At 37.0% G+C, this 16,866-nt stretch overlaps 2 protein-coding genes across 2 annotated transcripts; both read left to right on the forward strand.

The window, feature by feature from the left end:
• Positions 1-228: 228 nt before the first annotated feature.
• Positions 229-5,725, forward strand: LOC114244281 (uncharacterized). The gene is made up of 10 exons (XM_028176040.2): positions 229-274; positions 374-486; positions 1,136-1,287; positions 1,845-1,927; positions 2,215-2,432; positions 2,884-3,051; positions 3,789-3,980; positions 4,529-4,701; positions 5,364-5,441; positions 5,572-5,725. The coding sequence occupies exons 1-10, from the start codon at positions 229-231 to the stop codon at positions 5,723-5,725; spliced, it is 1,377 nt and encodes a 458-aa protein (XP_028031841.2).
• A 1,047-nt stretch (positions 5,726-6,772) lies between these two features.
• LOC114244248 (uncharacterized) lies at positions 6,773-16,865 on the forward strand. Its single transcript, XM_089738837.1, has 10 exons — positions 6,773-6,988; positions 8,575-8,771; positions 9,445-9,679; positions 9,995-10,206; positions 11,139-11,321; positions 11,866-12,027; positions 12,506-12,678; positions 13,634-13,705; positions 14,580-14,600; positions 16,560-16,865. The coding sequence occupies exons 1-10, from the start codon at positions 6,943-6,945 to the stop codon at positions 16,837-16,839; spliced, it is 1,581 nt and encodes a 526-aa protein (XP_089594963.1). The 5' UTR covers positions 6,773-6,942; the 3' UTR covers positions 16,840-16,865.
• The last annotated feature ends 1 nt before the right edge of the window (position 16,866 follows it).

Genomic DNA, 16,866 nt, shown 5'->3' on the forward strand with positions numbered 1-16,866 from the left:
ACCACGACTGCTCTGCCAAGAGCAGCCGATTATGATGAGATAGCCTATACTATACTACCAGCTCTGATGAAAAACTTGATTTCTCTAATTTCAATCTTAAATTTAATCATAGTACAAAATTTAACAACGGTCTTAAAATGCGAAATGTATTATTCAACGAATCGTGTGATTTAAGCGCACATTAATCTCGCTATCCAATACTATATTTATGTTTTAACTTCAGTAAAAATGCATTTGATTTTAGGTGTATTTCTTTCTGTATTTCTATTTATAGGTATTATATATATATTTTGTTTCATTCTTTAACTTGAAACATTATATAGACTATAAATTATTAAAGAATACGATTTAATTAATAGATTGATATTTGTAGATGTTAGATCAGTGGAAGTTATAACGAAACTGCCAGCGGAAGCTGAAAAAATATTTAATGATACTCGGCGAATCATTCACGGAGATCAAGTCACTGAAGGCAGACCTTATATGGTAAGATCGAAACGTTTTCCGTAATGGTAGATAGCCTATACTGCGAGCTCTGACGCAAAGCGGTCATTAGATTCAGTTCGATAAGATTGGTAGCCGCTAGTTTTTTTGAAACTTCGGCTTAATCTCCCAAAAGAGACTTATAAGGTTTCCGTATATCAGACTAGAAAACCAGGCTGAATACGCCGAGTACATGTGACGTCATTTGGGGTCAAAATCAAATACAAGCTGGCCACAGATCATACACAACACGACTATAAGTAACATTTAATATGGTCGATGTGTGTGATGTAAAATATAATGTATAAATTTTATTTATTGATTTCATAAATATGCATCACTATTATTTCAATGATTGAATGCTAATTTTAATTCAATTTTTTTGTTACTCAGTTACCTATTAAATGGGCACCTTGAAAACCATTTACTATTGTTTTAAGAATAGTATTTCACGGGAGCATTTAAATTACTACGCGCATGAGTTTGAGTGCCACGTATTCACTGTCGCGGTCTCTTTCTAGTATGGTGGCGTTAAACGTTTAACGCAACCTTGTTAGAAGTCGCATTAGAAGTTTCACTTCAATAATATTATCCCTCCACTCTCGGCAATTGGATAAAAAAAACCTGAAATCTTCGAAAAACATTCCCACAGGTATATTTAAGAATGCCGCGTACAAACAAAAAGCAGTCTAGCTACAGAAGTTGGCTTTGTGGTGGTGTGATCATACATGAAGAATACATTCTTACATCGGCCGCCTGTATTCAAGATGCCGAACACTTTTATATTGTCTCTGGAACTTATAAGTGAGTGTTGCAGTATTCGAGAATCTGGCCGCCATGAGCTTCGAGCAATGATTGCGTACCTAAATCAAATTGTTTGTTTGGAAACGATAATTAAGATAATTATAAGCCGCTTTAAACTTCGAGCAGATAATTGCGCAAATCTAATTGGTTATTTGAAAACGACAACTAGAAAACCAAATAATCTAATCTGTTTTCTTGATGAGTCTTTGATATCTGTGTTATGTCTGCTTTAGCTACAGCTTGGGAACAGAAATCAACTTTTTATTTATTTATTGCTTAGATGGGTATACGAGCTCACAGCCCACCTGGTGTTAAGTGGTTACTGGAGCCCATAGACATCTACAACGTAAATGCGCCACCCACCTTGAGATATAAGTTCTAAGGTCTCAAGTATAGTTACAACCTACCCTTAAAACACAAACGCATTACTGCTTCCCGGCAGAAATAGGCAGGGTGATGGTACCTACCCACGCGGACTCACAAGAGGTCCTACCACCACTTTTAAATTTAATTTTTAATTTTTTGATTTTTGTTGTTGTTAATGTGTCAAATTTTAGATATTCAGACGAAGATGACAGATATTCGAATCCATGTATCAAGAACGGAGCAAAAAAAGCAATTTGGAAATGCATACCAAAAAGTAAGTGTCTACAAAAGAAGTTAATAGTATTTATTAAATTGCACAACCTTATTTGTAAAGTATTACTAACCAGTTTGTGAGATTGATTATCCATGTTTCTCTTATAGTTAATACACAACAACAATACAACTGAGACTTTGACCTGTTGTCTCAAGGTAGATGTTGTCATGTTTATGCCTAAATTAGGAAGACCGCTTGTGGCAATATTTTCAATTAAGCCCTTATCGCTTTTTCAATAATGACTTTGAATAAGTTTGTTTCCATTGAAAATTTTCCTAAAATTATAGATTATGTTTTTGACGGTCACGAGAACGACAACATCAGGTGGATGAATAATGACATAGCCATCGTGAAGGTCGAGGACGGGTTCGATTTCTCCAGAAGAATCAGGGGCTGCGATTTCATACCTAAGCCCATTTGTTACAACAATCAGAGTCAGACTTTGGAGAACCCTGGCACTATTGTCAGTATCGCTGGATGGGGTACAACAGCGAAATATAACGACGTGAGTGGCTTTTTCATACCCTGAGGTGGTTACAGATTTTTCTCAACAAACATCCAGAGGCTCATCAGTGATTGTGGTCAACAAACGACATTCATCAAGTACTTAATATCTAGCTTCGGAGCTAAAAGAATATCTTTTGATTGTGTAGCCTAGAATTTCACCACCCGATCTCTTCCATACATCGTTAAAGGTGACTAAGGGATTTACCAGAGATTTTCGCTTAGAAGAAATTATGTATTCTGATCTGAAGGATAAGACAGGTGACTTCATGTCTCAAAACGAGTTGGGCTATTTACGTTTTGATAATTCATAGGGTCTGGTAATAAATACACTAAGAGGAGGTGAACCCACAAAAGCCTACAAATGCTATGCCTCAATTTATTTTAAATTATAGAATCACAACTCTTGAACCGATGTTTTAATTTGATTTAACTTTAGATTTGTTTTTTAGTGGGTAAACAGAAGAAAAGGCAATCAACAGGATCTCTTGGAGTCTCATGTTGAGATAATATCGAAGACCAAATGCAAGAGGCGTTGGGGATCTCGGTACACGAACATCATCGACAATTACATGATCTGTACAAAGGACATCGGTCAAACTATGTCGGAAATATGTAATGTAAGAAATACGAAGATGTTAATAATTATTACTCGAAAATAAATCGAGTTCGTCTATTCTAATTAAACAAAAAACCGTTACAATGGCCATCTTGCCTCTGCGAATCGGTCATGCATTTCGATCTCTCATCTCAAAATCGGCGACGGTATTTACACTGCTATGTCTATATGCTTCAATTACGTCGAAAAGTTTCACTAGAATCGCATTTCAACTTATTATCATTCATTTGATGAAAGAGAGAACAGTATTTTACAGTTCCAGTACAATTTCACTCTTTTACATTATGATTTTATTTAAAAACTAGTTGTAATCGCCCGCTTCGCCGTGCATTTAAAATTAACATTATTATTTATTGTCATTATTATTAGGGAGTCCAACACTGATATGAATATTAGCCTATCCATTAAGTGCATGTATTTTCTACATGGATACCAAGTTTCAAGTCAATCGGATGCATGGTTCAGTAGTTATAACGGAACATCCGTAAAAACCACTGTAGATTTATACTATATTAGCATAGATATAGATTAGTATTTTCGTTGGCGATTAGCCATTTCATCTTGATTTCAGACTATTCGTGAATAAAAAACTGAATAACATTTTTTTTGTATACCATAAAACTAATTATATTAGCTAAAATTTAAATACTAATGGATGATTAGTCCAAATTCGGGTCGGGTAGAAAAAAATAGTCCAACGGGAAAGAGTCCCGTACATTCAGATCTCATTATTTACAGGAAAAATACGTGGACTGTCAAGATATAAATTACTCGGACGAGGAAGAAACTCGACGTGAGGCTCAATCTGAGAAAATACCAACGAACCTTGTTATGCACTCGTATTATAATGATACGATTGCCAACAACGTAACTGATAACGGTGCAGGGGCGAGAAGATACGCACCAATGGCCGACGGGGGATTCTGTGAGGTAAAACAAAAATCACGAAATACCAAAAGACACTGGCCAGGTTGAGACACTCTTACACTTTTGGAAATTCTATCTGTAGTATAAGTACCTCGCTGGACGGTGATGTGAGGAGAAAACGTCCTAAAAATACTTGAACGTGTGAAAGAGTTTGTGCGTCAGAAGGATAAGTGCAAAGATAACGTATGATAAGCCTTGAATAGAAAAAGAGGACGTGCTGCGTCAACCTCACTTGGGGCAAACAAAAAAGAATATTAGTACCTCATTTGATTTTTCTACCAATATAGATACTTTCTAAACTTCTAAATTGTACAGTGGTGTCAAAGTGTACGAGTTGACACCATTAATCTACTGGTTTCCTCTACGGATTAATCATAGTATAGAGATTTCGATTCCATTCCGAAAATAGGGCACAGCATTCCCGAATTGCTGTCCAGTGACCGTTTCACATCAGCGCAGCGGCCTGGAAATTCGTCCCCTCTTTTATGCCAGTGAAAAACATGTTACTTGAAAACCATTTTACCTTTCAATGTTTTAATCGATATTTCTAGAACGATCATGGAGGTCCTTTGGTCTACGGCACAGGCGTGAACTCCATCGTTATTGGTATAATATCTGCTTGTCTGGTCAAAGAGAGAACTAATAAATGCTACGGACCATTTCTGTACACCAGCATCTTTAAGAATCGCCAGTTTATTTCTTGTGCCATTTACAAGGATGTCGAGTAAGTAGGCCTAGGGAATTTTAATCAGTCTAATGATTTATGTGCGGAAAAAACCTTACCATTGCATGCTTATACCTGAAGCAATAAAGATCCCCCATTCGTTATGATAATCGCCTCATCGTTGCCTCCGCTAACTAATCGCTAACTCCGATTCAAGCAGGAACCAGCTACCGCCAACGCCATACACATGTCCTTACAGATCCTTCCGGTTGACTATTAGACGCCTGCAGCTCTGGCAGACTTAGGGACCTTGGTACCCGTACTCGTCGAACTCTGCAAATAATTTGACATGCAACCAAACCCATACACCAGCTAGCTAAATTTGTAGCCTTCGAAGGTGCTCGGGCAGCTGTTAGCAAATCCCACCCCTCCTGTTAGAGCCCGCGCACGTCCATCTGTCCTATATATATATATATATATATAGACTAGAAAGGCATCCGGGCCACCAGTAATCCTTTCTTCCTAAAAAAGAAAGAGATCACCGATGATAGAAAGGAGTGGAGAAGAATTGTGTGAGGATGCTTAAAAAAGCAGTCCTCGAACTAGAAACGAAGATACCGATTCTGACATAGAAACAGAATTTATGTGCCTTGAGATGATTATAGAAAATATTTAAACAGGAGGAGAAACTAACTAAGACATCATCTTAATTTTTATTTCAGACCGAAATGTAGACGCCAATTCAGATCCGGAATAACACACGTTGAACAAGATATTTCGTGGAAGAATCACGCTGACGGGTAATTTGTAAAATATATTGAACATCTTGGATGAAAGACTTCGTGAAAATGTGGTGTATCAATTTCGATAACCACTTAAAACTGGACTAAATCGTTTGCCTAAAATTAAAAGTTTTTTTCTTCTTTGTAGCCCTGCAAGAAATGAAATTGAACCAGGTAAAGAGATACTACCCCGAGCTCACGATTCACCGGTCAATGCTTCCGAAGACAAAGCCTTCGCAGGCAGCGGGTTCATACTCCGAGCTTTTAATAGCACTACAAAACTGAATGAAACTGTTGCTTAATTTAAAACAATAATAAAATTTATAAAAATAAAATATTTTATTTCTATTATTATCAATTAAGATTTATTTCAGATTTGAAATTTATTTTTTGTGAAAACTTTCGATATCAGTGATGCCATGAAATGAGTTGCCGCCATGCACCCAATTTTTGTAATAATTTTTATCACAAATATCTATCTTAAAATTGGACAGAATTTAAAGTCTTCCCAAATTTGGAAATGGGCTGAAGGCAATTGTTCTTTAGCCCACTGAGTTTTTCGCCGGATCTTCTCCCACTGTCCGCAATTTTGATCCGGCAATAGATTCTGCGAAGCACTGCTCTTGCTAGGGCTAATGTTAGCAAATTCTCACAGGTTGAGCCCGTGGGCTTAACTACCCGTTCGGGCGTAGCTGGGATAGCCCCAAGGCTACCAGCGAATAGGTGGGAAAAACAATGTTATTATATATTTTTTGTAAAATTATACATAGAAATAAATCATCATCATTTCAGTTCATTCGATCTCTAACGTCTGTGCATACGATGTATACATAAGAAAACGGTGCGCAAGCAACTTGGTCCGCGTGAATGAAGTGAAACTTCTTTTTCGATGTGTAGTATTGTGGTTTTCTTCATTTTTCATCCTTAAATTAGATTGCTCTTGTAAAAGGGAATGCTGTGTATAAGAGATGCGACATATTCAACATTTATATTATATATATTTTAAATTATAGATAGAAAAATAAACATATATAATTTATAAATACTTCATTAAAATATTGGACGCTACTCGTTGCTAACGCTCGCGCTGGCCTGTAACAGGTATACTACGCGCATGCGTTCGAGTACCACGCATTCGCTCTCGCTCTATCTCTTTCTATTCCATGGTAGCGTTAAACGTTTAACGCAACCTTGTTTAAAGTCGCATTAGAAGTTTCACTTCAATAACTGATGTATACTAGCTGAGCGCTCGTGAACTCTTATCCTCAGTGTATATAGGTATAACATATTTTAAATCACTTATTCGTTTACATGAGAGATTAACTTAAAAATAATTAAAATAGAAATCAAAATTAAAATTAAATTGTTATCTGACTTCATCCGGGAGATTTGTTATTGAAAACTAAATGAATCATAACGATTCGTGTGATTGAGCAGAAAATTATTAAATCGATCTGTGATTGATTTTTTAAAACAATTCGTTTATTCGCTGGGCCGTCTTGGATAGATTTTGTCCAAGATGACACGTATCACACTGTTCCTAGTTCCACTTTCTGTTGTATTAGGTAAGTTTGCATTTTTTCAACTTATTTTATTCTATTTCATGATAACATTTTCACGTAATCAATTAATTACTAATGAAACACCCTCTGCTGTGAGCCATGGCTAGTTGTGCAAAAACATCGATTTAATTATTTTATTTTATTTTATTGCCCTTGTAGGCAGACGAGCATACCCACCTGATGGTGAGTGGTTACCGTCGCCCATGGACTTCAGCAATGCCAGGGCAGAGCCAAGCCGCTGCCTACCGCTAATTATGTTTTTCTTAATGCTTTAGCTATTCGTGCGCCATTTACGTGGATGGTGCTATGAGGTAATTAATTCCAGAAGTGGCAACAGCGTCAATTTATAATTAATGTATTTCAGAGTTATTATAGTTCCGTGTTGTTTGTTTGTTGTCTATGTTCCGGTGAGAAACGAGTATTAATGCAATGCAATGGGAATTACAGAATTAAATTAATATAAATTGGGATAAAAATTCAAAGAGTATATTTTAACGTTTCACGCAGTGCTCAGCTTGCGCGGTAAAAAACAAAACCACAGACTATCTATATTCAGGCGCCTAAACACAATAGGTTTTGATTTTACAATGAACACTAAGAGGTTTAAAGAAGATAAGATTAGTCCTAAAGTTGTAATACAATTATAAATTATTGTCGTCTCTGTCGTCTAAACAAATTCAGTATAAATGAATTGTTTGGAATATGTTTTGCACTACATGGTTTTTTATACAATCCCATTTATTTTAATAGCTACGGTTAAATTATTGAGCACACTTTACGTTGTACATTAAACATCACAAATAACAGTGACGGAATAACTGAAAACCTGGTACTACATGCCCGGCATCGAGCCTGAAGTTTTTTATTGCTTATACACGAACTCACGGCCAATCCTGTATCGTATTATCGTATTGTATTATTATAACCTATTATAAGGTATTATATTGCATAGATCGCATGTCTCGAGCGTTATTTACGTTCGAATAACATCGTGTAATAAAAATGAAACCCGTGAAATCATAATTTGCGTAATAACTGGTGATAGGACCTCTTGTGAGCCCGCGCGGATAGGTACCACCAACCTGCCTATTTCTGCCGTGAAGCAATAATGCGTTTCGTTTCGTAGGGCGGGGCAGCCGTTTTAACTATACTTGAGACCTTAGAACTTATATCTCAAGGTGGGTGGCGCTTTTACGTTGTAGATGTCTATGGGCTTCAGTAACCAATAAACACCAGTTTGGCTGTGAGCTCGTCCACCCATCTAAGCAATAAAAAAAATTGTTAGCACTTAATGCAAGCTGTTCGGAAATTTGTACGATACTTGATTATTAAGGCACATTGGACTACAGTCAATGCGCGTTTCTTTACGAAATTTGTGTCCGACGAGAAGAAACTGATGCTATCATAAAGCCGTATATGGAAATTCCAAGGTATTAATTCGGGTCGGATTAAGTCATAAATAAAACAGCGTACTTTAATAGAAAATTTTACCCGTTATGTACAAAATATTTAAGTAAAGCATACACTTGCGTCCATGATACAGTCACACTCCATCGTTTCCCCCCTAAAACCCCTAATTAATTTCACAGGGATAGCACATACGTTACCATCTCAAACAGAACATGCTACGACTGAACTTTCAAAGGCGTCAAACCAGACCACTGCTCGTAACGGCACCAGCAAAGCAAACGAAGACGAAGGTTGGGAGTTCGAAAACACCACCGTTGTAGACACAAGGAGAATTTTGTACAGCAAAGACGTACAAGTAGGAAATAGACCTTATATGGTAAGACAATGTGTTCCTTTTCCAACGATACACACAATGACATATTGGACCAATTCATCAACGTAGACTCAAAACCGATGAGGATATAGACTTGAAATCTTAAGACATATTTTCTATTTTGCTTTAATTACTCAATATTTGACTGACTCGGTGGTGCTGTAAGTAGTTAGCGCCTGACTCATTTGGGATCCTGGCAACCGTTCTCGTTGAACCCGTCGCTTCCGACGAAAGGTTCGACGAGTAAATTAACCCACAGACACAGCTCACTGAGTTTCTCGTCGGATCTTCTAAGTGGGTGGTAAGTTGGAAACGCGCCAATCCGTTGGTTGATTCTGCGAAGCACTGCTCTTGCTAGGACTAGTGTTGGCAACGTCCTCAAGCTAGAGCTCTGTAAGCTCACCTACTCACCCTGTTACGTTGGCATAACACCTGAAGTTACCAACTTAGGTAGGAAAAAAAATGCGCCAAGGGTCGTGGGTTCGATTCTCACATCCGGCAAACATGCATGTGATGAACAGGTTTGTTTGATCTTTGTCTGGATGTTTATTATCTGTATAAATGTATAGAAGTATCTATGTCAGTCTCTGGTACCCATAACACAGGGAATCCTGAATTGGGACCGGACGTGCGTGATTTGTTATTTTTATTATTAGTTATTATTATACTCCTATAGGTCTATCTCCAACTGACTAAAGAATCAGCGAAAGCCCACAAGTACCGTGGCTGGTTATGCGGGGGTGTCATCGTGGATCCGTACTATGTCCTCACATCGGCAGCTTGTGTTGAAGATGCCGATCGGTTTTACATCGTCTCCGGCACCACTAAATATGTGGATAGCTTCGATTATAAAAAGAACGACTGTGTGTGCAAAAATCGTAGAAGAGTTGTTTGGAAATGCATACCTAAGAGTAAGTTGCGAAACATTATACACGAACACGAAATTCTAGCTATATGCTCCCAGAAATCATTTGCATATCTGTTAAGATAGCTCATGTTAATTCCTAAATTTACTGTGGAATACCGGTGGTAGATTCTGCGAGGCACTGCTCTTGCTGAGGCCACTGTTAGCAACACCCCGGTTTGAGCCCCGTGAACTCACCTACATGTTAGGGCGAAGCTGAAATAGGCTCTGAAGGCTATTAGCGTAGGTAGGGAAAAAAAACTGTGGATTATCGGCCAACGGGTTTTACTTCTTAAATAAAATGTCGCGTGTCTTGATCCAGATTACAAATTCGACTTCCAAGACAGCATCAAGTGGTCTTCGAACGACATAGCCATTGTGAAAGTAGACAAACCCTTCAAATTTGGCGTCATGGAGAAAGGATGTGAATTCGCAACGGACCTTATTTGCTACAACAACATCAGTAGGGAACTCGAGAAAGCCGGTACCAAAGGTTGGATTGCGGGATGGGGAAGTATGAATACGTTCAGGGAGGTTAGTTCCATATTTAATACTGTAAGTGTGTGTGTGTGTATTTTTTATTGCCCTTGTAGGCAGACGAGCATCATGCCCACTTGATGAGTGGCTACCGTCGACGTTAGCAACGGTAGGGGCAGAGCCAAGCCGCTGCTTGTCTACCGTTAACTGTGTGTGCTAAAGCTTCAACATATATTAGTTTCTGAATAGCAATCTTACATTTGCCTTTAATGGACGAGCTCACGGCCGAACTGATGTTAGGTAGGCCATAGGCCATAGCATCATAAATCATCATCGTAGGATATGAATTCTAAATCTCAGTTTTTACAGTACAACGGCTGTCCCACCATTCAGGCTACCCCCCTTTGAACCTAAACGCATTGCTGCTTCACTGCAGAAATATCCAAATTGGTAATATCTGCCCGCGCGCGTTCCCAAAAAGCCATAGCATCATTAATTACGCCTATTAGAGTTTTTTCTCCTTCGATTTTTATTGCACGATCCTTCAGTGTACAACTCATTCGTGAACATTTGTTAAGTACATATTTCATTAGAAAAATTGGCAGTAGTGGGTAAATTAGCACAGTCACATTGTCGCAAATGCAATTAGTCTAGGAATCGATACGAATGTACCGGGCGCATCATCCTTTAGGGCATGACGTCTTGCTGCTACGACAGATATGCCTGTATCAATCATAGTAACATATGTAGTTGGCAACGTTATAACTTGAAATGTATCGCTAAAATTTTATTATATACTAGCTGACCCGGCAGACTTCGTAGTGCCTCAATCGATAAATAAAAGACCGACGGGGGACACATCAAAGGAAAAACAAAATTGTTATTTTTATTTAATTCTGAGCATTTTTATATTTATCTACCTTTTAACTAACGAACAGCATCATTCATTTTTATATATAGAGGTATTTTAGTAAATATCTGTATTTAAGGGAGTATACCGGCGTCAAGATGTGCATATACCGGAGAACTCTAAGTGTCTACAAGAAGCTAAAGTTTGCATAATGGACAATGAGTCTTGCGCCAAGAAATGGGCTCAGAAATTCCGAAACATTATCACGCAATATATGATCTGCACCAAAGATGTTATGAAGAGACTGAGCGAGATCTGTGATGTAAGTTGACCTTGAACAAACATTAGGACTCAAAATTATTCCAAAATGACCCAGTACCACATATGACGTAGTATGTATGTTCTTGGGTATTCATTTCAAAGGGAAGGTCTTTTTTTTATTGCTTAGATGGGTGAACGAGCTTACAGCCCACCTGGTGTTAATTGCTACTAGAGCCCATAGACATCTACAGCGCAAATGCGCCACCCACCTTGAGATATAAGTTCTAAGGTCTCAGTATAGTTACAGCGGCTGCCCCACCCTTCAAACCGAAACGTATTACTGCTTCACGCTAGAAATAGGCAGGGCTGTGGTACCTACCCGAGCGGGCTCACAAGAGGTCCCACAACCAGTAATAAGATCTTCCATTAAGCGGGCGAAATTATTCGTTAGACCAAGAACTTGCATATATCCAAGCTTATCTTGAAAATGTCGTTAGTGGAATTCAGGCATCTGTCAAATATCTTATTTTCTATCATAGCTCTACCACATGTACATGGCCACGGCAATAACAACGTCAATTATTCAAATGGAATTTGATTTATAGAAAAAATACGCCAACTGCACGGACGTAGATACAAGACGAGCGGAGGCTGATGATTGGAATGATGCTGCAGCAGATACATTGAACGTAGATCTGGGCAGGCACCTGAAGGATCCTGATGATTATACGGCGAGGCGGTCTTCGCTTCAGGGTGGCTTTTGCGAGGTTTATCTATATATTAATACGTGAAGCTAAAACTTTGTATCCCTTTTTACGAAAATTACGCGGACGGAGGAGTATGAAATTTTCCACACTTATAGAGAATATAGAGAAGAAGTGCACAATGCTAATTTTTTTTTAAATAATGCATAAGAGATACATTAAATCAATAAAAAAAACATTACACACACTACATACCATGAATTTGACGCACACACGCATGCATACTATTTATTGTCAAACTTTTGTTCCTGACGTCTGTTGTCATTGAGGTTAAATATTGTTTGTCTTTGTTAATATTTTTTATAGTGTAGTCTTGGCGAAATTTGTGATTATAGAAGTATAAATACAATTATAAAATAGTGTACAAACTTACAATTCCAATTAATTATAGTCGAATTTCGACTACTGCGGGACCTCTAGTCTGAATTATTTTGGGTGTTTATTAAGTGCTTTTTTATAATTATTATAATTATTTATGCAGAATGACCACGGTGGGCCGCTGATTGTGAAATACCAAGGCAAGGAACGAGTTATCGGCGTTATATCGGCGTGCAAGATCGATCCTAAGTCCCACAGTTGTCACGGACCCTTCCTATACACGTCAGTTTTCAAGAATCGTCAATTCCTCTCGTGCGCGATAAACAAGGACGTTGAGTGAGTTTTCTGATTTATGACTTTGAATACTTTGGGTGATATATATAGTAAAAGGTCTTTTCTACTTTATAACTTTGAATCCTTTGGGTGATTTATACAGTAAAAGGTTGTGGCGTTTTATTATGCGTAAGCCGGAACGCACGAGATGTGAAAAAAAAGAATATAGTCTGTGACACGGGACCGTTTTACCGCCAAATATTTAAAACATAAAAATAATTTATAATGTGATAAATAACTAATGTAATATAATTAGCTAGAATTGTTTATGCCGCTACATCAATAAAATTTATATTGTTTTAACTGTGGTGTTAATTACATAAAACACGACTTTACGGCGAAATAAAGAAGGGACTCTATATGAACTCCCTTAAGGTCTTACTGTAAAAGGCGGGGTATAAGTTCCGTAAATATGCCGCGAATACAGAAACCGTGTATATGGAATGCTAATACATATATAGGATTATAAGGAATACGATCTTAGGTGACAAAATAAAAAAGCAAGTACATATAGGTTATGTGTAACAAAATGAATTTAATTGAAATTTTTAGACCATATTGATTAACGATTAGATACCTGCATTTGAATATTGGAATCCTTTTCATCTTATTTATTCATTTATTAGGCACACAATACACATCACAAGCTAAAAAGATACATAAAAAGTAAAAAGAAACAAAATCTGGCTTGCAACATAAGCTACGTGCTCACGACTAAGGAATTTAAAAATTTTCCGTTTGTTTAAGTTATCGCGTGTGTAAGTGGTCCCTTCTCCCACTTTGCCGACCCCTTTGAGAATCCCTGTTATAGACAGATGTTCATCAAAAATGGTAACATGGTTTTTGCACATACGACTTTATCTCGAAAAGTTTCAAAAACTGTACACTTCAATACATTTTTATATAATGCGTAATTTTAATTCTAGTATTAGCTAAATTAATGTTTTCAAATTTCAAGAAACAACTGCCGGCGTGTTTTCCGTTCGGGTATCACTCACGAAGAGTGGACGGTCAGTTGGGATGGTGTCAAGTAAGTTACATCCATATATTATTTAACTGTAATGGTAGTAGCAAACTTAATTTGATAATCTCAGTAGGAACGTATAACTTATTTTAATGGCGCTGGTCGTCAGATAATTGGACGCCGGTCGAACCCGTCGCTTGAGACGAAGGGCTCGACGAGCGAATTAACCCACAGACACAGCCCACTGAGTTTCTAGCCGGATCTTCTCAGTGGGTCGCGTTTCCGATCCGATGGTAGATTCGAAGCACGGCTCTTGCTAGGGCTCGTGTTAGCAACGTCAGGTTTGAGCCCCGCGAGCTCACCTACTAGTTCGGTGAATCTAGAATAACCCTATAAGAAGTAGGAAAAAGAATTGTGAAAATTGGCGAAACGCATAGCCATTCTGTCAATTGATGGTAGGGCCTCTTGTATGCAGTAGGTACAGCCACCCTGACTATTTTTGGCTCAAAGCAGCAATGCGTTCCGATTTGATGGCTTGGGACATAGTATGATTGAGACTTAAACCTCATGTCTCAAGACGGGTGGCGGCATTCAGTGATGTACATATATAGGCACTGAGTCACTTAGCGGAAAAAAATTGTTCACCTCAGTTTCAAGATGTGTGACGGAATTTGTATTGTTGTAAAAAAAGCTTTGACAAATGCGAGCCCAAGATTTTTCCCATATTATTCATTTAATTGATTATCCTTTATAATTTTTTTATTTGACATTTTGAAAGAAAAAATAATGTTTGAAAAACAATATATATTTTATGAAATTAATACATAGTCTTGTGAGGCTGATGATGAAAAACGAAAATTGCTTAAGAAACAGTAGTGAAAGCGGCCCTTTAAATATACATTTTTGCCTATTTTTGTATAGATTTATTTTCTATTTTCAGTGACGATGAAGATAAATTGAGGTATGCTATTTTTTAATAGTCTTAGTTATTTAATTGATAGTTTGTAGAATAAAAGAAGTTTTAACCTTATCATGAAATAAATAATACTTGGTTTTTAATGGAACTAAATTTAAAGGAATAACGGTAATTATAAGTTGCAGCCAATTTATTGTTTTCTCGTCTGATTTTTATTGTTCATTTCGATTTTGCCCCACGTGAATAATATATTATTTTTGAATTAAATAATGCTTCAAGATTGTTCGTAACAATCCATTATAAAAATCTAGCATCTTTTTGGGACGAACTGTAGACATAATTTAAAGGCATATTTACAAACGCGTTTGATCTAATGCCTAAGTAAATAAATTTGAATTAATCCTTTTTTATCAATACAAATTTTAGGTACATGCTCTTAGACGTAGACATGTCAAAATCTTCCGTGCGTAACTGGAATAGCCCTTTAGGCTACCAGCGAAACGGTAGGGAAAAAATAGAAAAAAAGTACAAGTCCATAATTCGATAATTTTTTACATAAACCCATATATATAATTAAAATACGTATATGCTGATTAATCCGTTACAATCTATTTATATAAAAGTGAATTGCTGTTCGTTAGTCTCGCTAAAACTCGAGAACGGCTGAGCCGATTTGGCTAATTTTGGTCTTGAATTATTTGTGGAAGTCCAGAGAAGGTTTAAAAGGTAGATAAATATGAAAATGCTCGGAATTAAATAAAAATAACAATTTTGTTTTTCCTTTGCTGTTTCCCCCGTCGGTCTTTTATTTATCGATTGAAGCACTACGAAGTCTGCCGGGTCAGATAGTCTATCATAAAACTGTACTAAACGCAAAACTAGTACTTTTAAACTACCTCTTAATTTTTGATATCTTCTCCGAAATGGTTGTAGTTTATTCCTTTTTTAAAACATCTGTCGTAATACTACCTACCGTTTGTATTAAATTAAAATATATCGTATGTATAAAATATATATTTGTAATTGTACTTCCAGTGAGCATAAAGACGATGGTGATAATTCAGACAGAAGGTAATTTTTATATTGGCGCTTGAAAGGCAAACGTGACTAAGCGACAATAACTGCTTTGTACATAAATGATAGGCAATAACCATATTCTATGCACAAAAAATATATATTTCTAGGTCTATTAAAATCATTTCAATCCTACAGCTACTAGCTAGATTCTACTACAGCTAGATTCGTTAAAATAAATTTTGTTTTCAGGTATATCAACTTTAAATTAGTCTACTGTAAAGTTCACGCATTGTCGCTTAGTCACGTTTGCCTTTCAAGCGTCGATATGTAGTTAAAACCATTGGGCGCATGAAGCATTTTCAGTATCACACCAACAGTTGCAGTGTTAGATGTATAGCGCTAAGAAATTAACGTGAAAGACTGAAAATTTTGATTGGCCGTCAATTATATTATAACTACAGGTCGGAGTAGGTAGATTGATTTAAGTTCGTTGACGTCAAACGTAGAGGATAATATGGATATGCCTCCAAAATACCGGAACTTCATATTTATTGTGATATTTGTTCCGGAATTTAGCATGAATCTGTGTTTAAAGTGAAAAACGTATTAATAATATTAATCTACGCTACCAGTGCTGGCTAATGGTGAAAGAAATCAGTATTTTATTTTATACAAAAACACCTTGGAATAGTTACATAAGGGGGCAATTCTCGAAAACATTAGGGCCTAACAAATGCCTTTGCGTGTACATCATCCGCGGCGCAACCGCTCTGAGTTTTTTAACGTTCTCGACAGCGTAAAATTTACCTCATATTTGTATGGATTGTATGGAATGGGATCGTTTGCGTACGTTTGCCGCTAGGGGCGCTGTTCCAACTGCATAAAAAAATGGCTTAACTTTTACGCTATCGAGAACGTTAAGACACTCGCACTAAGCACACAGAATGCTACTCTAGCTAAGTTACAATAAGATCATTTTTGTTACAGCGACATTGACGAACTGAGGAGTGGAAAGATTAAATCGCAAAAACAAAACAAAAACACAGATGCTGCAAACGATAGTGAAGATGAACCGGCTGACAAAAAAGCTAGAGCTGGCAAAACGAAGGAAGATGCATCCGTGAAGCCGAAGAAAAATAAGACAAAAACAAGCAAAAGAAATAAGAAAAATAAGAAATCTAAAGATAAATCAGACGGAAAAGGTAAAAAGGAAGTAATGTATGAATCGACTAAAGAAGATAACGTTAATAATCCCGATGACGAATAGATTTCAATAAAGTTTTAAAAACATTAG

Source organism: Bombyx mandarina, chromosome 26 (assembly GCF_030267445.1).
Source record: "Bombyx mandarina strain Sakado chromosome 26, ASM3026744v2".
Classification (NCBI taxonomy): Eukaryota; Metazoa; Arthropoda; class Insecta; order Lepidoptera; family Bombycidae; genus Bombyx; species Bombyx mandarina.